This window comes from Ranitomeya variabilis, chromosome 4 (assembly GCF_051348905.1).
Source record: "Ranitomeya variabilis isolate aRanVar5 chromosome 4, aRanVar5.hap1, whole genome shotgun sequence".
NCBI classification, from domain to species: domain Eukaryota; kingdom Metazoa; phylum Chordata; class Amphibia; order Anura; family Dendrobatidae; genus Ranitomeya; species Ranitomeya variabilis.
The window spans coordinates 369457388-369479052 of NC_135235.1; the positions used below are offsets into that span (position 1 = coordinate 369457388).

Genomic DNA, 21665 nt, shown 5'->3' on the forward strand with positions numbered 1-21665 from the left:
AGTGATGCCGTCCTCGTTCTTGATTCATGTGGATGATGTGTCCCTGCATCATCCACACAGTCTCCCTGACATTGTGCTCCTGCGCAGGTATACTTATCTGCCCTGTTGAGGTCAGAGTAAAGTACTGCAGTGCGCAGGCGCCGGGAAATGGCAGAGAGCCCCAGTGCCTGTGCACTGCAGGATTTTTGCTCTACCCTTGAGAGGTCAGATAAGTACGCCTGCGCAAGAAGCGCGTTGCTGAGGAGACTGGATGATGCAGCAACGCATCATCCACATGAATCAAGCAGGAGGACGGCATCACTAGAAGATTGGAGACCTGTAGGGAGGAGACAGAAAGATGTATTATAGAATGATGTACATGGTGATGGATGTAACTCTTATCGGTCTAACCTGGTGACAGGTGTTCACTTTAATTGTGGACTCATAATATTACATTCTCCCTACAGAATTTGTAAGATGTGCAAGTCCCAGTTCAGAAAACACAAGTGATTGATAATGTTTTGTCCAGTATGTTTCATAATAAACTATTATACATCACAAAATAAATCATCCATGAAACAAACTAGAGCTATAAAGGAAATATGAAAAATGCTTTCTATCATACCTCCCAACCGTCCCGATTTCAGCGTGACAGTCCCGCTTTGGCACCGGGGTCCCGCTGTCCCGCTTCGGGCATTTAAAATCCCGAATTTGCGGCCGCCGGTGAAGCCCCGCCCACTTCCGGGACGTAGAGAGAGCCGTTTTTTTTTTCTTATACATGCTGGGTCTCCTCCCGACCGATCCCGCCCCCGCCCCCTGTGTGTGCGGCGCTGCCACGCTGAGGAAGAGAGCCAGCAGCGATCAAGATGAGAGGTCAGCCACTCACTTCCTCCTGTGTGTGCACGGAGCTCAGGCGTCTCCTGCTCTTAGCTGCTATCCCGGCAGAGAAGGAGAGAAGGGGGAGGTGCCGGGACAGTGCAGAGCTGTGAGCAGCCGGAGAAACTGAAGAGCTGCAGTGCACATGGCCAGATCAGCCGCCCCTGCACCACAGAGGAGATTGTGTGTGTGTGATGTGTGTGTGTGTGTGTGTGTGTGAGATGTGTGATGCTGCATTTGTGTGTGTGTCATGTGTGTATGAGGTATCTGGTGTGTGTGATGGCTGGCTGGGTGTGTGTGTGTGTGATGGCTGGGTGTGTGTGTGTGATGGCTGGGTGTGTGTGATGGCTGGGTGTGTGTGTGATGGCTGGGTGTGTGTGTGTGATGGCTGGGTGTGTGTGTGTGATGGCTGGGTGTGTGTGTGTGATGGCTGGGTGTGTGTGTGTGATGGCTGGGTGTGTGTGTGTGATGGCTGAGTGTGTGTGTGTGATGGCTGGGGGTGTGTGTGTGTGTGTGATGGCTGGGTGTGTGTGTGTGATGGCTGGGTGTGTGTGATGGCTGCGTGTGTGTGTGATGGCTGCATGTGTGTGATGGCTGCGTGTGTGTGTGTGTGATGGCTGTGTGTGTGTGATGGCTGCATGTGTGTGTGTGATGGCTGCATGTGTGTGATGGCTGCGTGTGTGTGTGTGTGATGGCTGCGTGTGTGTGTGTGATGGCTGCGTGTGTGTGTGATGGCTGCGTGTGTGTGTGTGATGGCTGCGTGTGTGTGTGTGATGACTGCATGTGTGTGTGTGATGGCTGTGTGTGTGTGTGATGGCTGCATGTGTGATGCATTTGTGTCAAAGCTGCATGTGTTTGTGAGCTGCGTTTGTGATGCTGCGTGTGTATGTGTGATACTGTGTGTGTGATGCTGCATTTGTGTGAGCTGCGTGCCTGTATGTCATTATACAGTATGGAGAACTGTGGCCATAATACAGTATGGAGCATCATGTGGGGTCATTATACAGTATGGAGCATCATGTGCAGTCATTATACAGTATGGAGCATCATGTGCAGCCAGTATACAGTATGGAGCATCATGTGTGGTCATTATACAGTATGGAGCATCATGTGCGGTCATTATACAATATGGAGCATCATGTGCAGCCAGTATACAGTATGGAGCATCATGTGTGGTCATTATACAATATGGAGCATCATGTGCAGTCATTATACAGTGTGGAGCATCATGTGCAGCCAGTATACAGTATGGAGCATCATGTGTGGTCATTATACAATATGGAGCATCATGTGCGGTCATTATACAGTATGGAGCATCATGTGCGGTCATTATACAGTATGGAGCATCATGTGCGGCCATTATACAGTATGGAGCATCATGTGCGGCCATTATACAGTATGGAGCATCATGTGCGGTCATTATACAGTATGGAGCATCATGTGCGGCCAGTATACAGTATGGAGCATCATGTGCGGTCATTATACAGTATGGAGCATCATGTGTGGTCATTATACAATATGGAGCATCATGTGCGGCCATTATACAGTATGGAGCATCATGTGCGGTCATTATACAGTATGGAGCATCATGTGCGGTCATTATACAGTATGGAGCATCATGTGCGGTCATTATACAGTATGGAGCATCATGTGCGGTCATTATACAGTATGGAGCATCATGTGCGGCCATTATACAGTATGGAGCATCATGTGCGGTCATTATACAGTATGGAGCATCATGTGCGGTCATTATACAGTATGGAGCATCATGTGCGGTCATTATACAGTATGGAGCATCATGTGCGGTCATTATACAGTATGGAGCATCATGTGCGGCCATTATACAGTATGGAGCATCATGTGCGGCCATTATACAGTATGGAGCATCATGTGCGGTCATTATACAGTATGGAGCATCATGTGCGGCCATTATACAGTATGCATGCGGTCATTATACAGTATGGAGCGTCATGTGTGTTCATTATACAGTATGGAGCGTCATGTGTGGCCATTATACAGTATGGGGCATCATGTGTGGTCATTATACAGTATGGAGCACTGTGTGGCCATATTTTTTTGTTTATAACTATTGTATATGAAACAGTGTGATCAGCAGTGCTAAATGGGTGTGCTTGGGACGTGGATATGGGTGTGACTAATTATGAATGGGTGTGGTCAGAGGCGTGGCCTAAAATTTACCGCGGCGCGCTTCGCGCGCCGCAAACTTTGTCCCTCTTTCCCATCTTCAAAAGTTGGGAGGTATGTTTCTATTCAGAAGTTTAGTTCTTAATATTGTGTATTGCACTTTTTGTCTTGCAGTCTTTTCTGGTAGTTGTGAATGAGGCCCTTTTATTTTCTCATGTGGTATAGCTGCAGGTTCAGCTTAGTGAATGCTTCCAAGTCCTTAAATGAAATGCAAATTTGAGTTCTCCCCAAAATGGATTAAGGAGCTTGAGGCGGTCAGCATCCGAAGATGACCACTGTAAAACGACGAGTTTCCTGCCTGAAATTATAGTTGCTGAAGGGGGAACTCATCCACCTCTTATTGAAGTTCAAATATTAACTAGTAACGTCAAACTTGACCATTACTAATCAATACCCAGTTTGTAATGCATTCATGTTATCTGTTCCTTATACTATATACTAGCTGAGATAACACCGTGTATAAATAAAGGGATATTTATTACAGACAAGTCTACAGGTCTATTACATAAATATATATATTTATATCCAAACTGGTCACTATATATATATATATATATATATATATATATATATATATATATATATATATATATATATATATATGTACTGATACTACAACACTAGCACAGTAATATCACAACAATGTCACGCAGTCAAACCCCACAATTATCCCACAAAACCCAAATTACCCAAACGCGCATGCAATATCAGCACTATTGCTCGTTATCCCTAAGGAGCTAAGGGAGGTTAATGCTGGCATTCAGGGCATAGTAAGAAAAGCGGTTACATGGGATACTCTGCTAATGTGTTCCAATCATGGTGTCCAAGGAGAAAGAGCCAGAGCAACACATGTGTCATGGGATTTACCTCCTGCCAAAGAGAAGTGTGTTCAGTCCCAAATGTGGGGGATATCACCAGTCTATTGTCTCAACTGGCTAAGGTTCATCCTCCCCATCCTGCTTAAACCTGCTCTAGCACAGGAAAAGGACATTTTTTTTGTCTCAAGGCAATTTCAGACCTCATGCTGTGTTGGTGGAGGAGGGGGCCTACACCTGTGGGGAATTCATGTGCAATACATGTACATTTTGGGGCATTTTCCTTCTACAGCCACTCCAGAATTTTCACTTTCTTCTGCTACAGCCATGGGAGAGTCAACATTGCCTTATGTTTAGGAATAATTCCATGTTGGAAAGTATAAGTGCTCCCCAAATGTAGCCTCCTGGCTGATGGAAATCAAAATCTTCTCCAATATTTTTTAATAAAATATGCCGTTATACCGAAAAGCATTTTGTTCCCCCCTGTAAGGATGATGTGCTTCTATTCATAGGCATTGATAATTTCTCTCCAAACATGTTATTTGTAATTGTTCTCATGAAGTTTTAGTTTTGGTCTGATCACACAAAATTAATCTGTTGCAGACGTTTTGAGGCTTCACAAGGTACTGTTTGGAGTATTTCAAGCAAGCGGTTTTGTTTTATTAATGCAGCTATGGTTTTTCCTTTTTTCCTTGCAATTTTGCCATGCCATGCACCCCATTTGCATTCATACCGTATAGATTTTATTGTGCATGTTTCAACAGCCACATCAAGTTGCTTGTTTTATTATTTTGTACTCTGACAAATTATCCTGGAGGTTGAATACGAAATCTTTGTCTTCTAGTCTGAGTTGGCATTAAACAGGTTTTCTAGGTTTATCCCCTTTACATCCCAATGTGGTTTGCATGTTAATGACTAGGCTAGTTTTTCCAATTCTGACCACTGTCACTTTATCTGGTAATAACTCTAGAACGCTTCAACAGATCCCACTGATTCTGAGACTGGTTTTTTGTGACGCTGGTAAAAATTCCTCAATATAACTTGTGTTTATTTGTGAAAAAAAATGGAAATTTGGCAAAAATTTGACAAATTTTGCAATTTTCATAATTTGAATTCTTGTACAATTAAAAATAAATAAAATTTACCACATGTCTACTTTACATCAGCACAGTTTTGTAAACTTTTTTTTGTTAGGAAGGTAAAAGGGTTAAAAATTGACCAGAGATTTCTCATTTTTCCAACAAAATTTAGGGACCAACTCACATTTCAAGTGACTTTGAGGAGCCTATATGACAGAAAATACCCAAAAGTGACACGATTCTAAAAACTGCACCCCTCAAGGTGCTCAAAACCACATTCAAGAAGTTAATTAACCCTTCAGTTACTTCACAGGAATTTTAGGAATGTGGAAAAAAATGAACATTAAATTTTTTTCACCAAAAAAATTACTTTAGACCCCATTTTGTTTTATTTTCACAAGGGTAACAGGAAAAATGGGCCACAAAATTTCTTCTGCAATTTCTCCTGAGCATGCCGATACCCTATATGTGGAGGTAAACCACTGTTTGGGTGCACAGCAGAGCTCAGAAGGGAGGGAGCGCCATTTGACTTTTTGAATGCAAAATTTGCTGGATCAATTGGCAAATGCCATGTTGCGTTTGAAGAGCCCCTTTTGTTCGTAAACAATGCCCCCCCCCCCACAAATGACTATTTTGGAATCTAGACCCTAAAGGCGTGTATGTAGATGTGTGGTGAGCACCTTGGACCCCCATGCGCTTCACAGAAGTTTACAACGTTGAGCCGTGAAATGAAGATAATAACATTTTTCCCCACAAAAATGTTATTTTAGCCCTAATTCTTTTTTATTGTTTCAAGGGTAACACAAGCAAATTGCAATTTGTTATGCAATTTCTCCTGAGTACGCTGATATCCCATATGTGAAGGAATACTACTTTTGAGGCACACTGCAAAGCTCAGAAAGGAAGAGGCGCCACATTGTAGTTCAGATTTTACTGGACAGGTTTGACGACGCCATGTAACATTGCCAGAGCCCCTGAGGTGCCAGAGCAACAGAAACCCACTATATGTGAACTCATTTTACAAACTACATTCCCCAATAAATTCATCTAGGGGTTCAGTGATCATATTAACACCACATGTGCCTCACAGAATTTTTTTGGACGGTGAAGAAAGAATAAATTACATTTTTACCACAAAAATGTTTTGGCCCCAAGTTTTTAATTTTTCTAAGGGCTAATAGGAATTGTTTTTACAACAAACTGAGGTACATTTTTTCCTGAGTGCTCCAATAGCCTACATGTAATTGGGAAATATTTTTCAGTCACAGTGCAAAGCTCAGAAGGCAAGGAGCGCCAGATTTTACTGTTATGGTTTGCAGGTGCCATGACCCACTGGGAGAGCCCATGAGGTACCGGAACAGGAGAACCTCCCATAAGTGACCCCATTTTACAAACTACACCTCTCAACGAATTTATCTAGGGGTGCAGTGATCATATTGACACCATGGGTGTGTCACAGAATTTTATACCATTGGGCAGTGAAGAAAAAATAGCTACATTTTTAGTAGTCATTTGTCCCATAATTTCTATTGAACGTGGCAATACCCTGTGAGCGAAATACACCCTCTTCTATGCCTTCCGAACTGCAAATATTAAAATGTCTTTGAGATCTCGAGAAATCAGTACAGCACAGCCATGTATGGTGAACTAGATAAGACTTCTGCTTTATTAACACATGTGGCCCTTTAAATAGGGTCACAGACAAAGGAATAGTTCCCTCTGACCTATGAACCAATAGTAACCTTAGCGAATAGAAATGTGAAACTTTCCCACCCATCAGTGTTACCTGATCACCATTACATAGAATACATAGGACAAGATGAAGACCATGTGCTCAAAATGGATACCACAGATGAACAAAATGTATTCTGTTCTCTCACAACCCCATATGTGGCTGTACAGTATTGCTTATCCATATATAGAGAGACTCGGGAGGGTTGGAGCACAGTTTGCCTCCTGAAGCTCAGATTTTCCTAGAATTGTTTGTGGACTCCATAAACAGAGCCCCTCATTGCAAGAAGAGCAGAATCCCCCCTCAAGTGACCCGATTTTGGTAATTGTATCCCATTTAAGAATTTAACTACAGGTGTAGTGACTATTTTGACTCCATGGGTGTTTTCCAGAGACAAGCTACAATGAATGTTGCGGAGTGAAAATTGCCACTTGCCGTTGTAGTGACCAGAACGCTGTAGTGACCAGCACATTGCCGTCACCAGTATGCCCAGCTCATGCTTCTGTAGACACGCACTCATCCATAAGTTAGGCGGGCTCTCATCGCTTCAAAAATGCCAAATGTGGACGCTATATGTGGTTTAGGTATACTGTGGGGTGCAGAAGGGAGGGAGGCCTGCACCTGCAGCATACCCAGCATATAATGGCTGTATGTCACCGCTAGGCTATGCCTCCAACAGCCACTGGTGAGATTGAGCTGCAATTCCAGTTTTAGAAAACCCTTTCTGTAGTACTTCCTTTGTCAAGGCAGCATATGTTTAATTCCCACATTGTGGGAAAGATTTTACAAAACCATGTTCAGACAAAAATTTGCATTGGAAGTTGTCATAGAAAATATTAAACATCTCTGAGGTCACTGATATCCCACCTCCCTCCATTTTTTCCCTCTTTCATTTGCAAAGAAATAGGAGCTAGCACTCAAAGCTGCCGTTATGTAAAATGGCAGTGTACAAAGAGATGTGAACCATCCCTGGTGACTGAACAAAGATTTATATTATGGAAAAGGGGTAACTTTTAAATGAATTCCTTTAAAGGAATATCTAACACCCTTTTGAAATAGTCATGGTCATAAAACAAGACAGTGGAATCCCTTTTGTCCAAAAGAAATGCATGTTGAATTCAGGTGACACTGGGTTCTTGCAGTTACAATTAGCCAGCTCAAGACAGTATGTCTCCGAAACAAAATATAGAATATGGGAATTCGGACAAATCTGATTTTAAACGTATATTTTCAGCGCTGGGGCTAACCAGGGAGAAAGATATATATTTTCTCATAACTATAACCCCCGCCAAAAGGCACCAAAGCTGTAGGGGTCAGATAACTGCCAACAGCCAAGCCATGTTTGGTTCTTAACTAAAGGAAAAAATCCTGATTAAAAGAATGTGGCATTACTCTCAAACGTCTGCGGTCGTCTGGTGAGGTGTTATCGCATAAATTGGGATTTCAGAAAATCCTGAAGGGTTGAGAACAGCCCATAACCCTGCCCACATGAGGTCATCACAAGGGAGGGTGTGTGGGTGGCACTCGGGGTCTGATAAAAGATCAAGCCAAATTATGATCTGTGTTCATGTAGAGAGATGCATATCGTGTATGCATCGTCCCCGTTCACCCAAAGGCCAATCGAAGTGTTCTCCTTCAGCTAAACTGAATCATCTCTGCGATCAGTGTAGTAAGTTGTATAAACATTCTTAGAAAGTTCTTTGCAATGTTTCCACAAGAGACTTGGAAAAGCCTTGCAGTATTAATTTCATTACAGAGTTTAGTCCTCAGTTTGATACTATCACTAAAATAGTGAAAAAATATCTCCCAACTTTATATGGTGATACTAAACTGGCGAATATTTTGGGGAAAAAAACACATATGCGATTTGTAGCCAAAAAAGCTCCTTCATTGAGAGAGATTCTTTCACCCAGCCTTTTTTTAAGTAAAAAAGACAGTAAATTCACTTCTATTGTAACATGTATTTCATATACTATTAATACATATATGAATTGTAACACAGAGGGTCTTATTTATTTGATTGAGTGCACAGCCTGCCGACTACAATATGTTGGCTGTACAATAGGACCTTTTAAAAGAAGAATTTGCAAACATTTGTTGGAAGTGTCTAACACTAATGCTCATAACATTTCTGCGGTATCTTATTGCAGACAATTTCATGCTGGAAAAACTAATACTCTTAGTGTTATGGGCATTGAAAAGGTCTTTAAACCGAGTCGAGGTGGGGATTTCAGACTTAAGATCTTGAAACGTGAATCCTTTTGAATTTTTAAATTGCAGACTAGAACCCCGTTGGATCTGAACAAATGGCAAGATTTGATTTTACAATACGATTAAATTACTGTTCTTTTTGTACACTTCTATATATTATGCTCTGTATGAACTTTAGTGGTAATATATCTCCATTGTTAATTTGATCTGGATTTCTGTATACAGTGCCATAATGCTATTACTGCGTTTTTCGGCGAATCATTGTATTTCAATTGCTTGTGTTCCGTTGTTGGGACTTTTAATTAGCGCGCCTATTTTTTGCCTTTTTTTTTCCTGATTCTTATTGTTTTACCTGTTGTGTGTTTATTTTTTTTTTCTATATAGGACCTTAAGACTATAACAGGTCGAAACGCGTTGGTCGCATCATGTACTCCATTATTTGCTGTACCACTATGAGACAAGGATTTTAATGGATTTGTCTAAATTAATTGTACTTTTATCCAAGCTTCATGCTGGAGATTTACTTCCTTTTTTCTACTGTATTGTTTTGTCCCCTTTGTAAAATCTTTTGTATATTTTTCATAAACATCGCATCCCTTTTGGATTAAATGAAAAATGTAATAGTTAAGTTCCTTTTGTTTTGTAAATCACTCATCAAAGCCATAAGCTACATGTTACATGGTGTCCAATTGGCTTGTATAAATGATTGGTGGTGGCAGTAAGTAGTCTGTGGTTATAATGGAGTTGGCGGTGACCTTACGGGGCTATATACTGTACATATATTCCATGCGTTGGAGTCCGGAGGTGTATATACCATACGCTCACTGTTAGTTTCCCGATAACTGACCTGTTAGTGCAAACAGCCTGCGGCCTCATCCATTATGCGTCTCCCAATCGTATAATTATCTGGTCAGTAGGGAGCAGCAGAGAGCTGATCACGTCAAAGATCACAGCAGGTGGTTCTCGTGACCTTCCTGGCCTGTGATATTGTGAATTTGTATGATTTAAATTCTTGACAGAAGTTGACTGTCACACCAGCCTATAAGGATAGATGGCTTCACCTGGTCAATAGTCTTGAATTTGCAAATAGTGTTTTGCAGCATCACTCATGTTTTTCAAAACTCGTATACATTTTTTCAGATTTTGCCTGGGTATATACATTTGAGGGCATTACACATCTAGTATCTGAATTGTTTTATTTTTTTATATATGCATCAATATATTTCAGCCTCTACCTTTTGTGTTTTCTCCCATTTTAGGGACGTGGTGGCCTTGGTTCAATTTTTGTTTGGGCATCCGGAAATGGTGGCTTGCATTATGATAACTGTAACTGTGATGGTTACACCAACAGTATTTTCACTTTATCGGTTGGCAGCACCACAGAGCATGGAGATGTCCCATGGTATAGTGAGGCTTGTGCCTCAACTCTCACTACCACCTTCAGCAGTGGCCTCAGCAAGAACCGACAAATTGTAAGAAGCTAATTTGATGTCTTTATGCAACTTAAAAACCTAATTAAAACTGAATGTTTCTAGAACTAAAGATTATCAAGATTATAATTACTTAGCTTTCTAGGAACACTTGTTTTACGATAATCGTGCAATGTTAACAGGCTGCCAATTACCTGATGAATAAGCAAATGCTCGTCCCTTGGGTGAAATGGTCTTTTGGCTTAAGGTACCTTCACACTAAGCGACTTTGCAGCTAGAACGACGACGACCCGTGACGTTGCAGCGTCCTGGATAGCGATCTCATTGTGTTTGACACGCAGCAGCGATCTGGATCCCGCTGTGATATCGCTGGTCGGAGCTAGAAGTCCAGAACTTTATTTCGTCGCTGATCACCCACTGTCCATCGCTGGATCGGCGTGTGTGACGCCGATCCAGCGATGTGTTCACTTGTAACCAGGGTAAATATCGGGTTACTAAGCGCAGTTTCAACGATGCCGAAGTCGTTCCCCTGATCGTTGGTCGCTGGAGAGCGCTGTCTGTGTGACAGCTCCCCAGCGACCACAAAACGACTTAGGCTACTTTCACACTAGCGTCGGGCTCGGCCCGTCGCGGTGTGTCGGGCCGAGGTTCCCGACGCTAGCGTTGTCTCCGCCGCACAACGGGGGCAGCGGATGCATTTTTCCAGCGCATCCGCTGCCCCATTGTGAAATGCGGGGAAGTGCGGGGAGGTGGGGGCGGAGTTCCGGCCGCGCATGCGCGGTCGGAAAAAGCGGACCGTCGGGAGCAAAAAACGTTACATGTAACATTTTTTGCTCCCGACGGTCCACCACAGCACGGCGCAACCGTCGCACGACGGTTGCGACGTGTGTCATTGCGTCGCAAATGCGTCGCTAATGTTAGTCAATGCAGAAAAAACGCATCCTGCAAGCACTTGCAGGATGCGTTTTTTCGGCAAAACGACGCATTGCGACGTAATGCAGTTAACGCCAGTGTGAAAGTAGCCTAACCAACGATCACGGCCAGGTCGTATCGCTGGTCGTGATCGTTGGTAAGTCGTTTAGTGTAACGGTACCTTTACACTAAAGATCATCATTCTCTCAGCGAATAATCTTATGTAAACAGGACTCACTTGGTTGAGGAAAAATGGCAGCCTATGTGCTCCAGTTGATCTATTACAGGTGATTGTGAGTATCCAAAGTGCTTTTGTCTGTGTAAAGAGGTTATCAAATGACTGCTGATCAGTTAGCTAGCTGATTGGCAGTCATTTTGGGTTTTTAGGTGTAAGGCTAGGTTCACATTAGTGCTTATGTGCTCAGCGTATCATTTGCATGCGCAAACACATGCCAAAATGCATGCAAATGTATGTTTACGCTTCATTTTTATCCGCATGTTCTTACGCATGGCGGCAAAAAAACACTGCATGTGCATGCATTTGTATGCATTTTGGCATGCATTTGCTCTGTTTATGCGCATGCGTACGGTATTTCCCAATGGGTGTGGCTTATGGGATTTCTATATATAGACCCTGCACAGATGAAATCATCGTCTTTTGATGCTGTATCCTGCTGCAAGATGGATCTTTGCCTGGAGAGCTTCAATCTGAATCTGGATTTATCATTTAAATTGGCTTTAGCTTTTGCTGTGGCTTGTGAGGAAGAAGGGAGAAGAGAAAGATGGAGAAGACGTCGTTGTTGCTATTGGCAACACCCCATTGTTGAAGTCCGAGAGAGCCGTGGAGACTACCACTCATTGTTCACCGAGCTTCGCGAAAACCCACACACGTTTTTTGAATACACGAGGATGTCGCAACAGAGCTTCGAAGAATTGCTGTATCGTGTGCGAGGATCCATCACCGGGCAGGATACGCAACTACGTAGAGCAATTCCTGCTGAGGAAAGGATGTTGGTGACCCTAAGGTATGTAATTTTGAAAAAGAAGCGCCTGTAATTAATATTCTTGTTATAAAAGCCATGTACTGATTTTTTTTCCCCATTTTCTTTAAATTCCACAGATTCTTGGCTACCTGATAGACCTTAAAATCTTCACATTTTCAATTTTGGATTGGACTGTCCACCCTTTCTGGAATTGTTGGAGACACCTGCAGTGCATTGTGTGACGTTTTTTATGTGTAGAATCACCTCCCCAACCCACAACTGAACTCTGGCTGAAAAATGAAGAAAAATTCAAGGAAATTTGTAATTTTTCAAACTGGGGGGCTGAGTGGGGGCTGTGGACGGCAAATACATTTTTATTCTTAAACCTGCTAGAAGTGGATCTGAGTACTTCAATTATAAAAAAATACTTTTCCATTGTTCTATTGGCGATTGCAGATGCTGAATGTCGATTTGTCACCATTGACGTTGGCTCATTAGGACGAGGAAATGACTCGCAGACTTTCAAAAACTCTGACATGGGACAACATTTGTATGCTAATAATTTCAATTTTCCCCTGCCACAACCTCTTCCGAACACTGACTAGACTGAACCGAATAGCCTCAAAAGTACGGAGGACCGTGATAAACGACAAAATCTGTAAACGTCCCCCAACACTACGTAAAGAATCAATAATGTTGTCACGGATCCCTTTTACTCCGTGGTGTCACTAATTCATCATGTGCCCGCTAGGATAAATCTATCTCCCCACTCTCAGTCCAGCATTCAACCTCTGTCCTATGCTGTAATGGGAGCATAAATCACACACTGACCGAGGCCACACACCCGCTCATACACCCTGCCACCACTCATCGAACACACGGGCGATGAGTCCCGGAAATATTAATAAAAATATTGTCTACCACTCATAAGGCTCACACACCTTAGGCTATAGATTCTTTTAGAACATTCAAGGTTCAACTTGTTAAAGTTTTATACTTTAATACAAAAAAGGTTCAGTGCTTACAGTAAGAAAAAGTTATAAAAATATGATAATAAAAAGACATACAACTTATGCAAAACAGTATAAAAGTAAACAGGAGAAACTTACAGAAATCATCTAACTGGTAGTTTGCTTTCTGCTCCCTGAGGGGGGGGGGGGGGGGGTGAATGGAGTTGGTGGAACACATCAGCGTCTCAAGCTGCCCTCACATGTGAACACGTCTCTCTGTATACAGCCCTAATTTATAGCTTTGGTCTGGAGGTCAGGTTTCTAGAACAGCCCCTTAGTTTAATATTATAATTGCTTGTTTTTTTTATTAGACCACGGCCGCGCCCCCAATGAATATTTTCTTGAGATCCTTTGTGTAAAGGTTCTCACAGAGATACTATCAGGCCGTAATTAACATCTCTCTTCCAAGAGCTAGGAGGTGTCAAATGTTACCTTTCTTGGCTTCCAGCAGGACACCCTGGTGAGATTGGAGACAGAAGTCTACTTGTCTCATGAAAATACATATTAACACCTGGATGAGAACCTGCAGTCTTCAGGACGGATGTTCAACTACTGCTAGTTACACATTTAAATCTATACATAGTCCACTGCACACACACGTTTTTCACCACAAATGTCTTTACTGAAAATACAAATTTTAAAATGTTTTAAGGAGATAAGAGCAAACTGAAAAAACATACATTGGACGGAACATGTATGATTTTTTTTTTTTTCAGTAAATATGTTTATTGAAATTTTGAACAGGAAAAACAATACAAAGAATCATTACAATGTCCAGAGCTATACTTTACGCCTCTGAGAACAAAGCACAAGTGTAGTTGAACAAGGACTCTGGCACATAAAGGGGACATGCTTCTCATCTTGAGAATCACCTCGGGACATGGACCTTATATACAGAATACAGAACCTGTAAGAAAAGCAATTGTAAAGATAGGAGAAAAGGAAAGAAAGAGAAAAAGAGAGAAGAAAAAAGGGGGGGAAGGGGGAGGGAATGGGAGTAAGGAGGGAGAGGGGAGGGGGGTTAAGGAAGACCCAGCAATGTACACGCCCACGTATTGAGAATTATAAGTATGTACGCAGCCAAGTCAGGAACCCCGTGCTCTCCTTGAAGGATTGCCAGAGGAAACAGGTGCGTCCCTGGTCATATGCAGCATCACCATCACCCACCACCAGCGACTCCAGACGATGTAATCTATCCATTTCAGCTATCCATTCCTCCGTGGAGGGGACCTCAGTGGACCTCCAATGTCGGGGAATAACTACCCTGGCAGCTATTAGGCAAAATCTCAGGATCCCCTTTTTAACGGAAGCTATTGAACTGGGTATCAGGGACAGTAGGGCCATTTGGGGGGAGGGTTCGTGGCGGACCCCAGTCATCAAGTGAAAGGCATCGAAGACTGAGTTCCAGAAGGGTTGCAGGGGACCACAGGACCACAAAACATGAAGCATAGAGCCCATGGAGGAGCCACATCTCCAGCAGGCGTCCGAGATCTCCGGGTTAATCCTGTGGAGAAGGGTGGGACACCTATACCAGCGTGTCAATAATTTATAATTCCTCTCCTGCGCCTGACTGGACATCGTCATCTTATGTGCAAGAGTGAAGATTTTCAGACTATCCGCCTCAGAAAAGGTGATCCCCAGGTCCCTCTCCCAAGCCTCCATAATTCCAAGCGTAGTAGGGGGAAGTGAATTCAAGACCAGGCCATAGAGCACCGAAACCACGTGGGAGGGACCCTCGGTAGGGAGCATCAGGGACTCAAATGGCGTCAGCGCCCCCATCGGCACACTGGAAAGAAAGCTCCACAATTGCAGAAACTCTAGCCAGGACAGCGGTGTTGTAAGACCAGAGACTCGTAACCCCTGCACGCCAGAGAGCCCCGCAAGCTTATCCTTCACCTGACCCAGTCCCACCCCGTCAAGTCGTGACCAACACAGATACGTAGATCTATTCATTGCTGGGGGAAAGGCCGGATTGTCAAAAAGGGGACTCAGTCTGCTCAATTGGGAGGTCAGACGTAATTTCACATAGGATCTATCCCAAAACCTCAAAACAATCTGAGTGAGTGGAGCAAAACTCGACACAGGTGGGCGTCCGGTCCACCCCAGCCAAGGCAGCCAGTACAAAGAAGAGGGCGATAAAAGTTTCTCCAGGAGCACCCACTGTTTATGAGCATCACCAAACCTCCAGTCGACAATCCTAGAGAGCAAGACTGCCTGATAATTATCGTTTAAAATCAGGAAGGCCTACCCCCCCTTTAGTCTTGGGTCTCACTAACACTGAAAATCGAGTCCGCGGCTTCTTAGTTCCCCAAATAAAGCTATTGATGGCCGACTGCAGGCGCCTGAAAAAGCAATCCGGAACCTGCACTGGAGCAGTCTGAAAGAGATAGAGGAACCGGGGTAAAATATCCATTTTGACCACTCCCACCCGTCTGAACCAAGATAGCTGAGGTCTGCCATACCGTTTAAGGTCCGATATAGTTTTCTGCAGGAGCGGGACGTAGTTCAGAGCATATGTTGCGCTAATGTCAGCAGGTATTAAGACTCCTAAATATTTTAAGGCCTCGGTCTTCCACTTAAAAGAGAAGGACGCCTGGAGCTGAGAGACTAGATCATCAGGCAGGGAGATACTGAGCGCCTCCGTCTTGGAGTAGTTGACTTTAAAGTTTGAAACCTCCCCGAACCTACGGAACTCTCGGAGGAGTACAGGAAAAGCCACGGTCAAGTTGGTAATGTACAGCAGTAAATCATCTGCATACAGGGATATCTTAAACTCATGTTGGCCAATCCGCAGACCCTCAATATCAGGTGTCTTCCGTATTGCCACTGCCAGATGCTCCATCGCAAGGATATAAAGTAAAGGGGAAAGGGGGCAACCCTGACGGGTCCCGTTTCTTATGTCAATGGGCGGGGAAAGGGTGCCGTTCACTCTAAGACGGGCCGTAGGCCTATGATACAGAGCAAAAATCCTCTCCAACATGTTAGGTCCCACTCCCAGTGGCTTCAGAGAGGCGCACAGGAAGGTCCAGCCTAGGCGATCAAACGCCTTCTCAGCGTCAATAGATAATAAACATGCTGGTGCCCCTCCTGTGCGCATGTATGAGGTCAGAAGCAACGTCTTCACCGTGTTATCTCTAGCCTCCCTGTGCGGCACAAAGCCCACCTTATCACTATGGATGGACCCAGGTAGAATAGGGTTCAGTCTACCAGCTAACACTTTCGCGAACACCTTCACATCCACATTAATGAGGGATATGAGCCTATAGCTTGCACACAATAGGGGATCTTTTCCCGGTTTAGGAACCACGGTGATTGTGGCCATCAACATTTGGGGTGGCAAAGGGGCAGCTGGCCGAGATGGAGTTAAACAGTTTGGTCATGAAGGGGACCAGGGAATTCGCATATAACTTATAGAAGGCGGCGGAGAATCCATCAGGACCAGGGCTTTTACCATTAGCCAAAGACTTTATCAAGTCTAAAACCTCCTGTTCCGAGAGAGGACTCTCCAGGGCCTCAGACTCCTCCACCGACATAGGCGGGAGCTCAGTGTCCTGGATGTAGTCGTCCACCCGTGCTTGAAACTCGGAAGGGGACATATCAGACAACGGTCCGCTTAAATTATAGAGAGAGTCGTAATATGCTCTGAATGAGTCCACAATCTCCTCAGGAAAATGGACCAGTTCACCCGTAGAAGACCTCACGGTATGGATATAAATGGTGGGGGCACGGGGGTGCAAAAACCTCCCTAGAGTTTTTCTGGGTTTATCAGAGTACTTGTACAGAAATTTATGAAAGCGGTCCCTCTGTCGTGCTAACGTCGTGTCCAACAAGGCACTAAACTCACAGCGTGCCCGGAGGAGATCAGCCAGCACCCCAGCATCTCTAGTCCGTCTATGATCCAACTCCAGAGTTTGGATACGAGTCAACAAACCCACAATGTTAGTCTCCCTCTCTCTGTTCAGTCGGGCCCCCTGTTGTATAAATACTCCCCGTATGACTCCTTTCAAAGCCTCCCACTGGTATGGGTTGGCCGTGGGGTCATGCTTGTGAAAATCTAGAAAGTCCGAGATTGCTGTTCGCACGGCCGCCTGACACGTTAGATCTCCAAGGAGACCAGGGTTTAAGGACCAGGTCCATTCTCTCAGAGAAAGGCTCGGCAGCCGGAGTGAGAGCAAAACCGGGGCATGGTCTGACCACAACATCGTGTCAATGTCAGACTTTGGGTCAAGAGACAGGAGCCTGTGGCTGATCAAAAAATAATCCAATCTACTATAGGAATTATGTACTGTGGAGAAGTAGGTATAATTTCGGGTAGTGGGGTGCAGTAACCTCCATACATCCACCAACCTTAAGTCCATCAGGGCCCGCCGTCTCTCTAGCTGAGAGAGGGACACCGCCTACCTGCCCGAAGAGGAATCCATAGCGCGGTCAAACACCATATTGAAGTCCCCTCCCATAATCACATAGCCTTCCGCAAAGGCCGAGAGGTCCCGTAGGTACTTTCTGCAAGCTCGGACCTGGTCTTGATTGGGGAGATAAATGTTAGCTATGGTGAACAAATCATGGGCAATTTTAAGCTTCAAAAACACATATCGACCATTAGAATCCGCTTTAGAGGCAACTACCTGAGCCTGTAAAGACTTGTGCAATGCAATGCTGACTCCTTTAGACTTGGAGTCAGAGTTATTGCCATGAAACCACTGTGTGTAGTATTTATGGTTAAGCTTAGGGATTCTGTCTGATCGGAAATGTGTCTCCTGCAGCAGAAATATGTCAACCCGTTTCTTATGCATACCGTATAAAACCTTCGATCGCTTTTCAGGGACATTAAACCCCCTGATATTAAGCGAGCAGAGTTGTAGGGATGCCATAGGAACTATCGGGCCTGCGGGTGGTACAATCAGGCCGGAAAGGAGTAGGAGGGGTAGAAAGTGGGGAAAAATAGAAACAGAGAAAGTAAAGCACCAAGGAAAGATAGTAGTTCAGCCGGGAGACAAGGTTCCGAACAAAAAGAAAGAGAGAAACCAAGAAGCCACTAGGCCTCAAAGGTACAGGACAATATCAGAGAAAACTCTGAGAAGTAGTGTCAGAGACACACCCTAGTGGGGAGGTGATTGAGCAGAGAGCAACCAGCCGAGCCCCTGCAGCAAAAAAGAAAATAAAAAAAATCCAACTCTACCCAGTAGGCACACGACCCTGGTAACATAAACATTGTTAACAAACATAACAGCGGATCGTGGGCCAAGTACATTTGTCGAAATGAGCAGTCATAACAAGCCCCCAGAGGGGTATCATCAAAAGTCACATTTCAGGAGAAAGAGCAGCGTTAGCCAACATAGAATAACATTAGCACATTAATGCGGTAGTGCAACAGTTGAGCACAGTACATGAGGAGTCAATTGAAGTAGGTGGACATTCATAAATAGTGCAAAATGAACCATGCTAGGAACCCCCGCTCAGGAGTCCCAGATAGAGTCAAATAGAAATGTCACCGCTACAAAACATGTGGCTCCAGTCCATCCACAATTAACAGGCTAAAGCAAAGTCGTGACCAAGCCGCCCGTGGGAGCCCGGCAATATGGAGGGACAATGTAGGCGGCAAAAAAGCAAAAAGAGAAAAGGGGCGATAGTGATCATAAGGTCTGAATTAGGTGATCAAGTGTCATCAGCATGAGTAACAGAGGCACGTCTATGGTGGGAGCCCCGTTTCCTCTTTCCCAGTGACCCAGCGGGGGGGGCTACCAGCACGGCGTGGGCCCCATAGGTCAAACGCAGTAAGGCGAGGCCAATCTCCCAGTGTGGCCATGGGTAAGCCCAGTGCAGCGGTAAAGTTCTGCAAATCTGACAGGGATCTCAAAATTATCAATCCTTTATCACCGCGTACTTGTAACTGAAATGGGTAACCCCAACTGTAGGGGATCTTATTTTCCCTCAGCACCTCCAAGAGGGGGCGCAGAGCCCTCCGTTTAGCCAGGGTGAAGTGTGAGAGGTCAGACAAGAGAAGGACATCAAACCCATTAAAGTCAATAGCATCGTGGTCCCTCGCCTTACGCATGATGTCATCCTTAGTCTGGAAGTGGTGAATCCTACAGATGACGTCCCTCGGCTTAGAAGTATCGGGGTTCTTTGGGCCTAGCGAGCGGTGGACTCTGTCAATTTCAATGTGTTCAGTGGGTGACCTCCCTAAGAGAGAATTGAAAATGCCATGGAGGGCCGAGGAGAGGTCACGTGAGGCTACGGACTCAGGGATCCCACGGAGCCTGATATTATTCCTCCGGTTCCTGTTCTCAGAGTCCTCCAGCATATCTAGGACCACATTGAAAGTCTCCGAGTGCAGATCCAGAAGCTGCTGCTGACTCTGCAATTGTGAGGAAAGCGACTCCACTTTAGCTTCTAATGCAGAGACAGTGGTGGTAAGATGGGACGTCCTCCTTAAGGGACCCCACTTCACTCCTGCACACTGCCTCCAGACGCTGTATATAGCCCTCCATGTCAGCCTTTGTAGGGAAGGCACTCAGCTGCGCTCTCAGCTTAGAGGCAGTTATATAGTCATCAGAGCCCAGGGACCTAACAGGAGCCTGTGTGGGGAGGCAATGAGATGCAGTGATGGTGGGCACAATGTCCTGGGGCACTAGGCTGGGAGAAGCCCCTCTCTCATGTCTCCCTGGTGGTAGTAGTGTGGGGCCCATTTCAGTTTCCTGAGCCTGATAAGGGTGCAGTATAGGGGGAGACAGGTCCTCAGCCAGCTCAGCCTGTGACACGGTCTGTCCAGGGGGGAGGGGCAGGTCACAGCTCTCACCTCTCCCTTGCTCTGTGCTCGGCTCCCTCCTGTCAGCTTCTGTGGTGAGCGGCTGGTCCCTGGTGCAGCAGTCATCCGTCCTCTCTCCTGTGCCTTCTCTGCTGTGGCCCCATTCTTCTGTGTGCCTGCAGTCCGAGATGGGGAGCTCCTGTGTGCATGCTGCTGCATGGAGGAGGAGGCACCTCCCCCCTCCACCTTGGCTGAAGGAGCTGCTCTCTTTCCCATGCTTCCAGACACCGACCTGGTGATACTAGAGCCTGCTGGACCCGCTGTGAGCTCCCTGGAGCCCAGCCTTGTTCTTCGACATCGGTGGGTGAGTGGAGCTGATGGTGGCTATATAATTGCCGCAGACGCCTCAGGCACGCTGGAGCTCTGGAGAGATGTGTGCTCACAGCTCCATGCCCAAGCCACGCCCCCGGAACATGTATGATGACAGTATCCTGGGTATAAATATACCACATGTATTACATCCAAGATAAAAAATTTAATATCATCCGCTTGAGGTGCAGTTCAATATTGCATATAGGTAAATACAGAGTAAAGTGCATAGTGCTCATAACCAAAAGAGTCTCAAGACAGATGTAAAATACTTAATACATCACACACATATATCTGGGAGTTCCTCTCTACCTGATTGGCCTCAGGAAAAAACGTGTAATAGAGTATGAAGTGCATAATCCCCTAAGGGCAATCAGGGACAGTGTCATGCATATAAAAGATCAAGGGAACTAATTAGAGTAGCAAAGATAAAGACCACAGATAAATGTAAACACCCAGAGTTCAGTTCCGTCCAACATACCCCTTGACGCGCGTTTCGATGGCAAAGTCGTCCTCAGAAGGGGTGCATACACTCACTGTTCAGTCAAACCACCTTTATATACCCATACTTACTCATATTAAGTAGAAACACCTGCTTGCTGTTGGATGTGCATGCACCCGAACTAAGCTGCACCATCTAGGGTCAGTGTCCTCTGTAAGTATTTGTACCGATGCGTTGTCCCAGCAGTGAGCACACAAAACATCCCCGCATCCCTGGCGCCTCCTGTCTCACATCATGTGACCGCCCTTGATTATGCAGTTGTCCCGGTAACATGTACACAGAGTGTCCGTATGCTAAAACGCCTTCTCTCCTATATCATGTGACTGCCCTTAATTATGCGGTTGTCCCAGCAATAAGTGCATACAGCAACCTTGTGCTTATTGTGTCTTATCTCAGTGTCATGTGATAGTCATTAAACGTGTTGTTGCCGTGGTATCCCTACAGCACAAGAAACTTTAACCCTTTAGGTTGAAAAGCTACAAGTCATAGACACAGCAGATACAATTCATCCGGTCACATAAAAAGGTATCTGGAGCAGAAGCATTCCTCTTGTATTTGAAATTGTTTGAAAAATATCTCTAAATCGATAATACATGTATATGGAAAGAAAGAAACCTGTAAAAGATATGTAACTATAGCCAACTTTAATAGTTTGACATGTAAGCAACCACAACCAATACATGTAGTCCCTAAGGTGATGCATATGGGCCCACATGGATCCCCCTATTATACACAAAACATATCAGCCCTGCGATACCACAGAAAAATAATAAAAAATGCTGCTGCATTCGGCTCCATGGTAGAAGTGGAAGAC

General features: G+C 44.7%; 1 protein-coding gene across 3 annotated transcripts in view; it reads left to right on the plus strand.

Moving 5' to 3' along the window:
* LOC143764782 (proprotein convertase subtilisin/kexin type 4-like) overlaps positions 1-21665 on the plus strand; it is a 353321-nt gene that overhangs the window by 279410 nt on the left and 52246 nt on the right. For all 3 annotated transcript variants that reach the window (XM_077250736.1, XM_077250738.1, XM_077250737.1), the window contains one exon: positions 10157-10369. In XM_077250736.1, coding sequence (XP_077106851.1) covers positions 10157-10369 — 213 coding nt within the window. The remainder of the gene's footprint in view (positions 1-10156; positions 10370-21665) is intronic.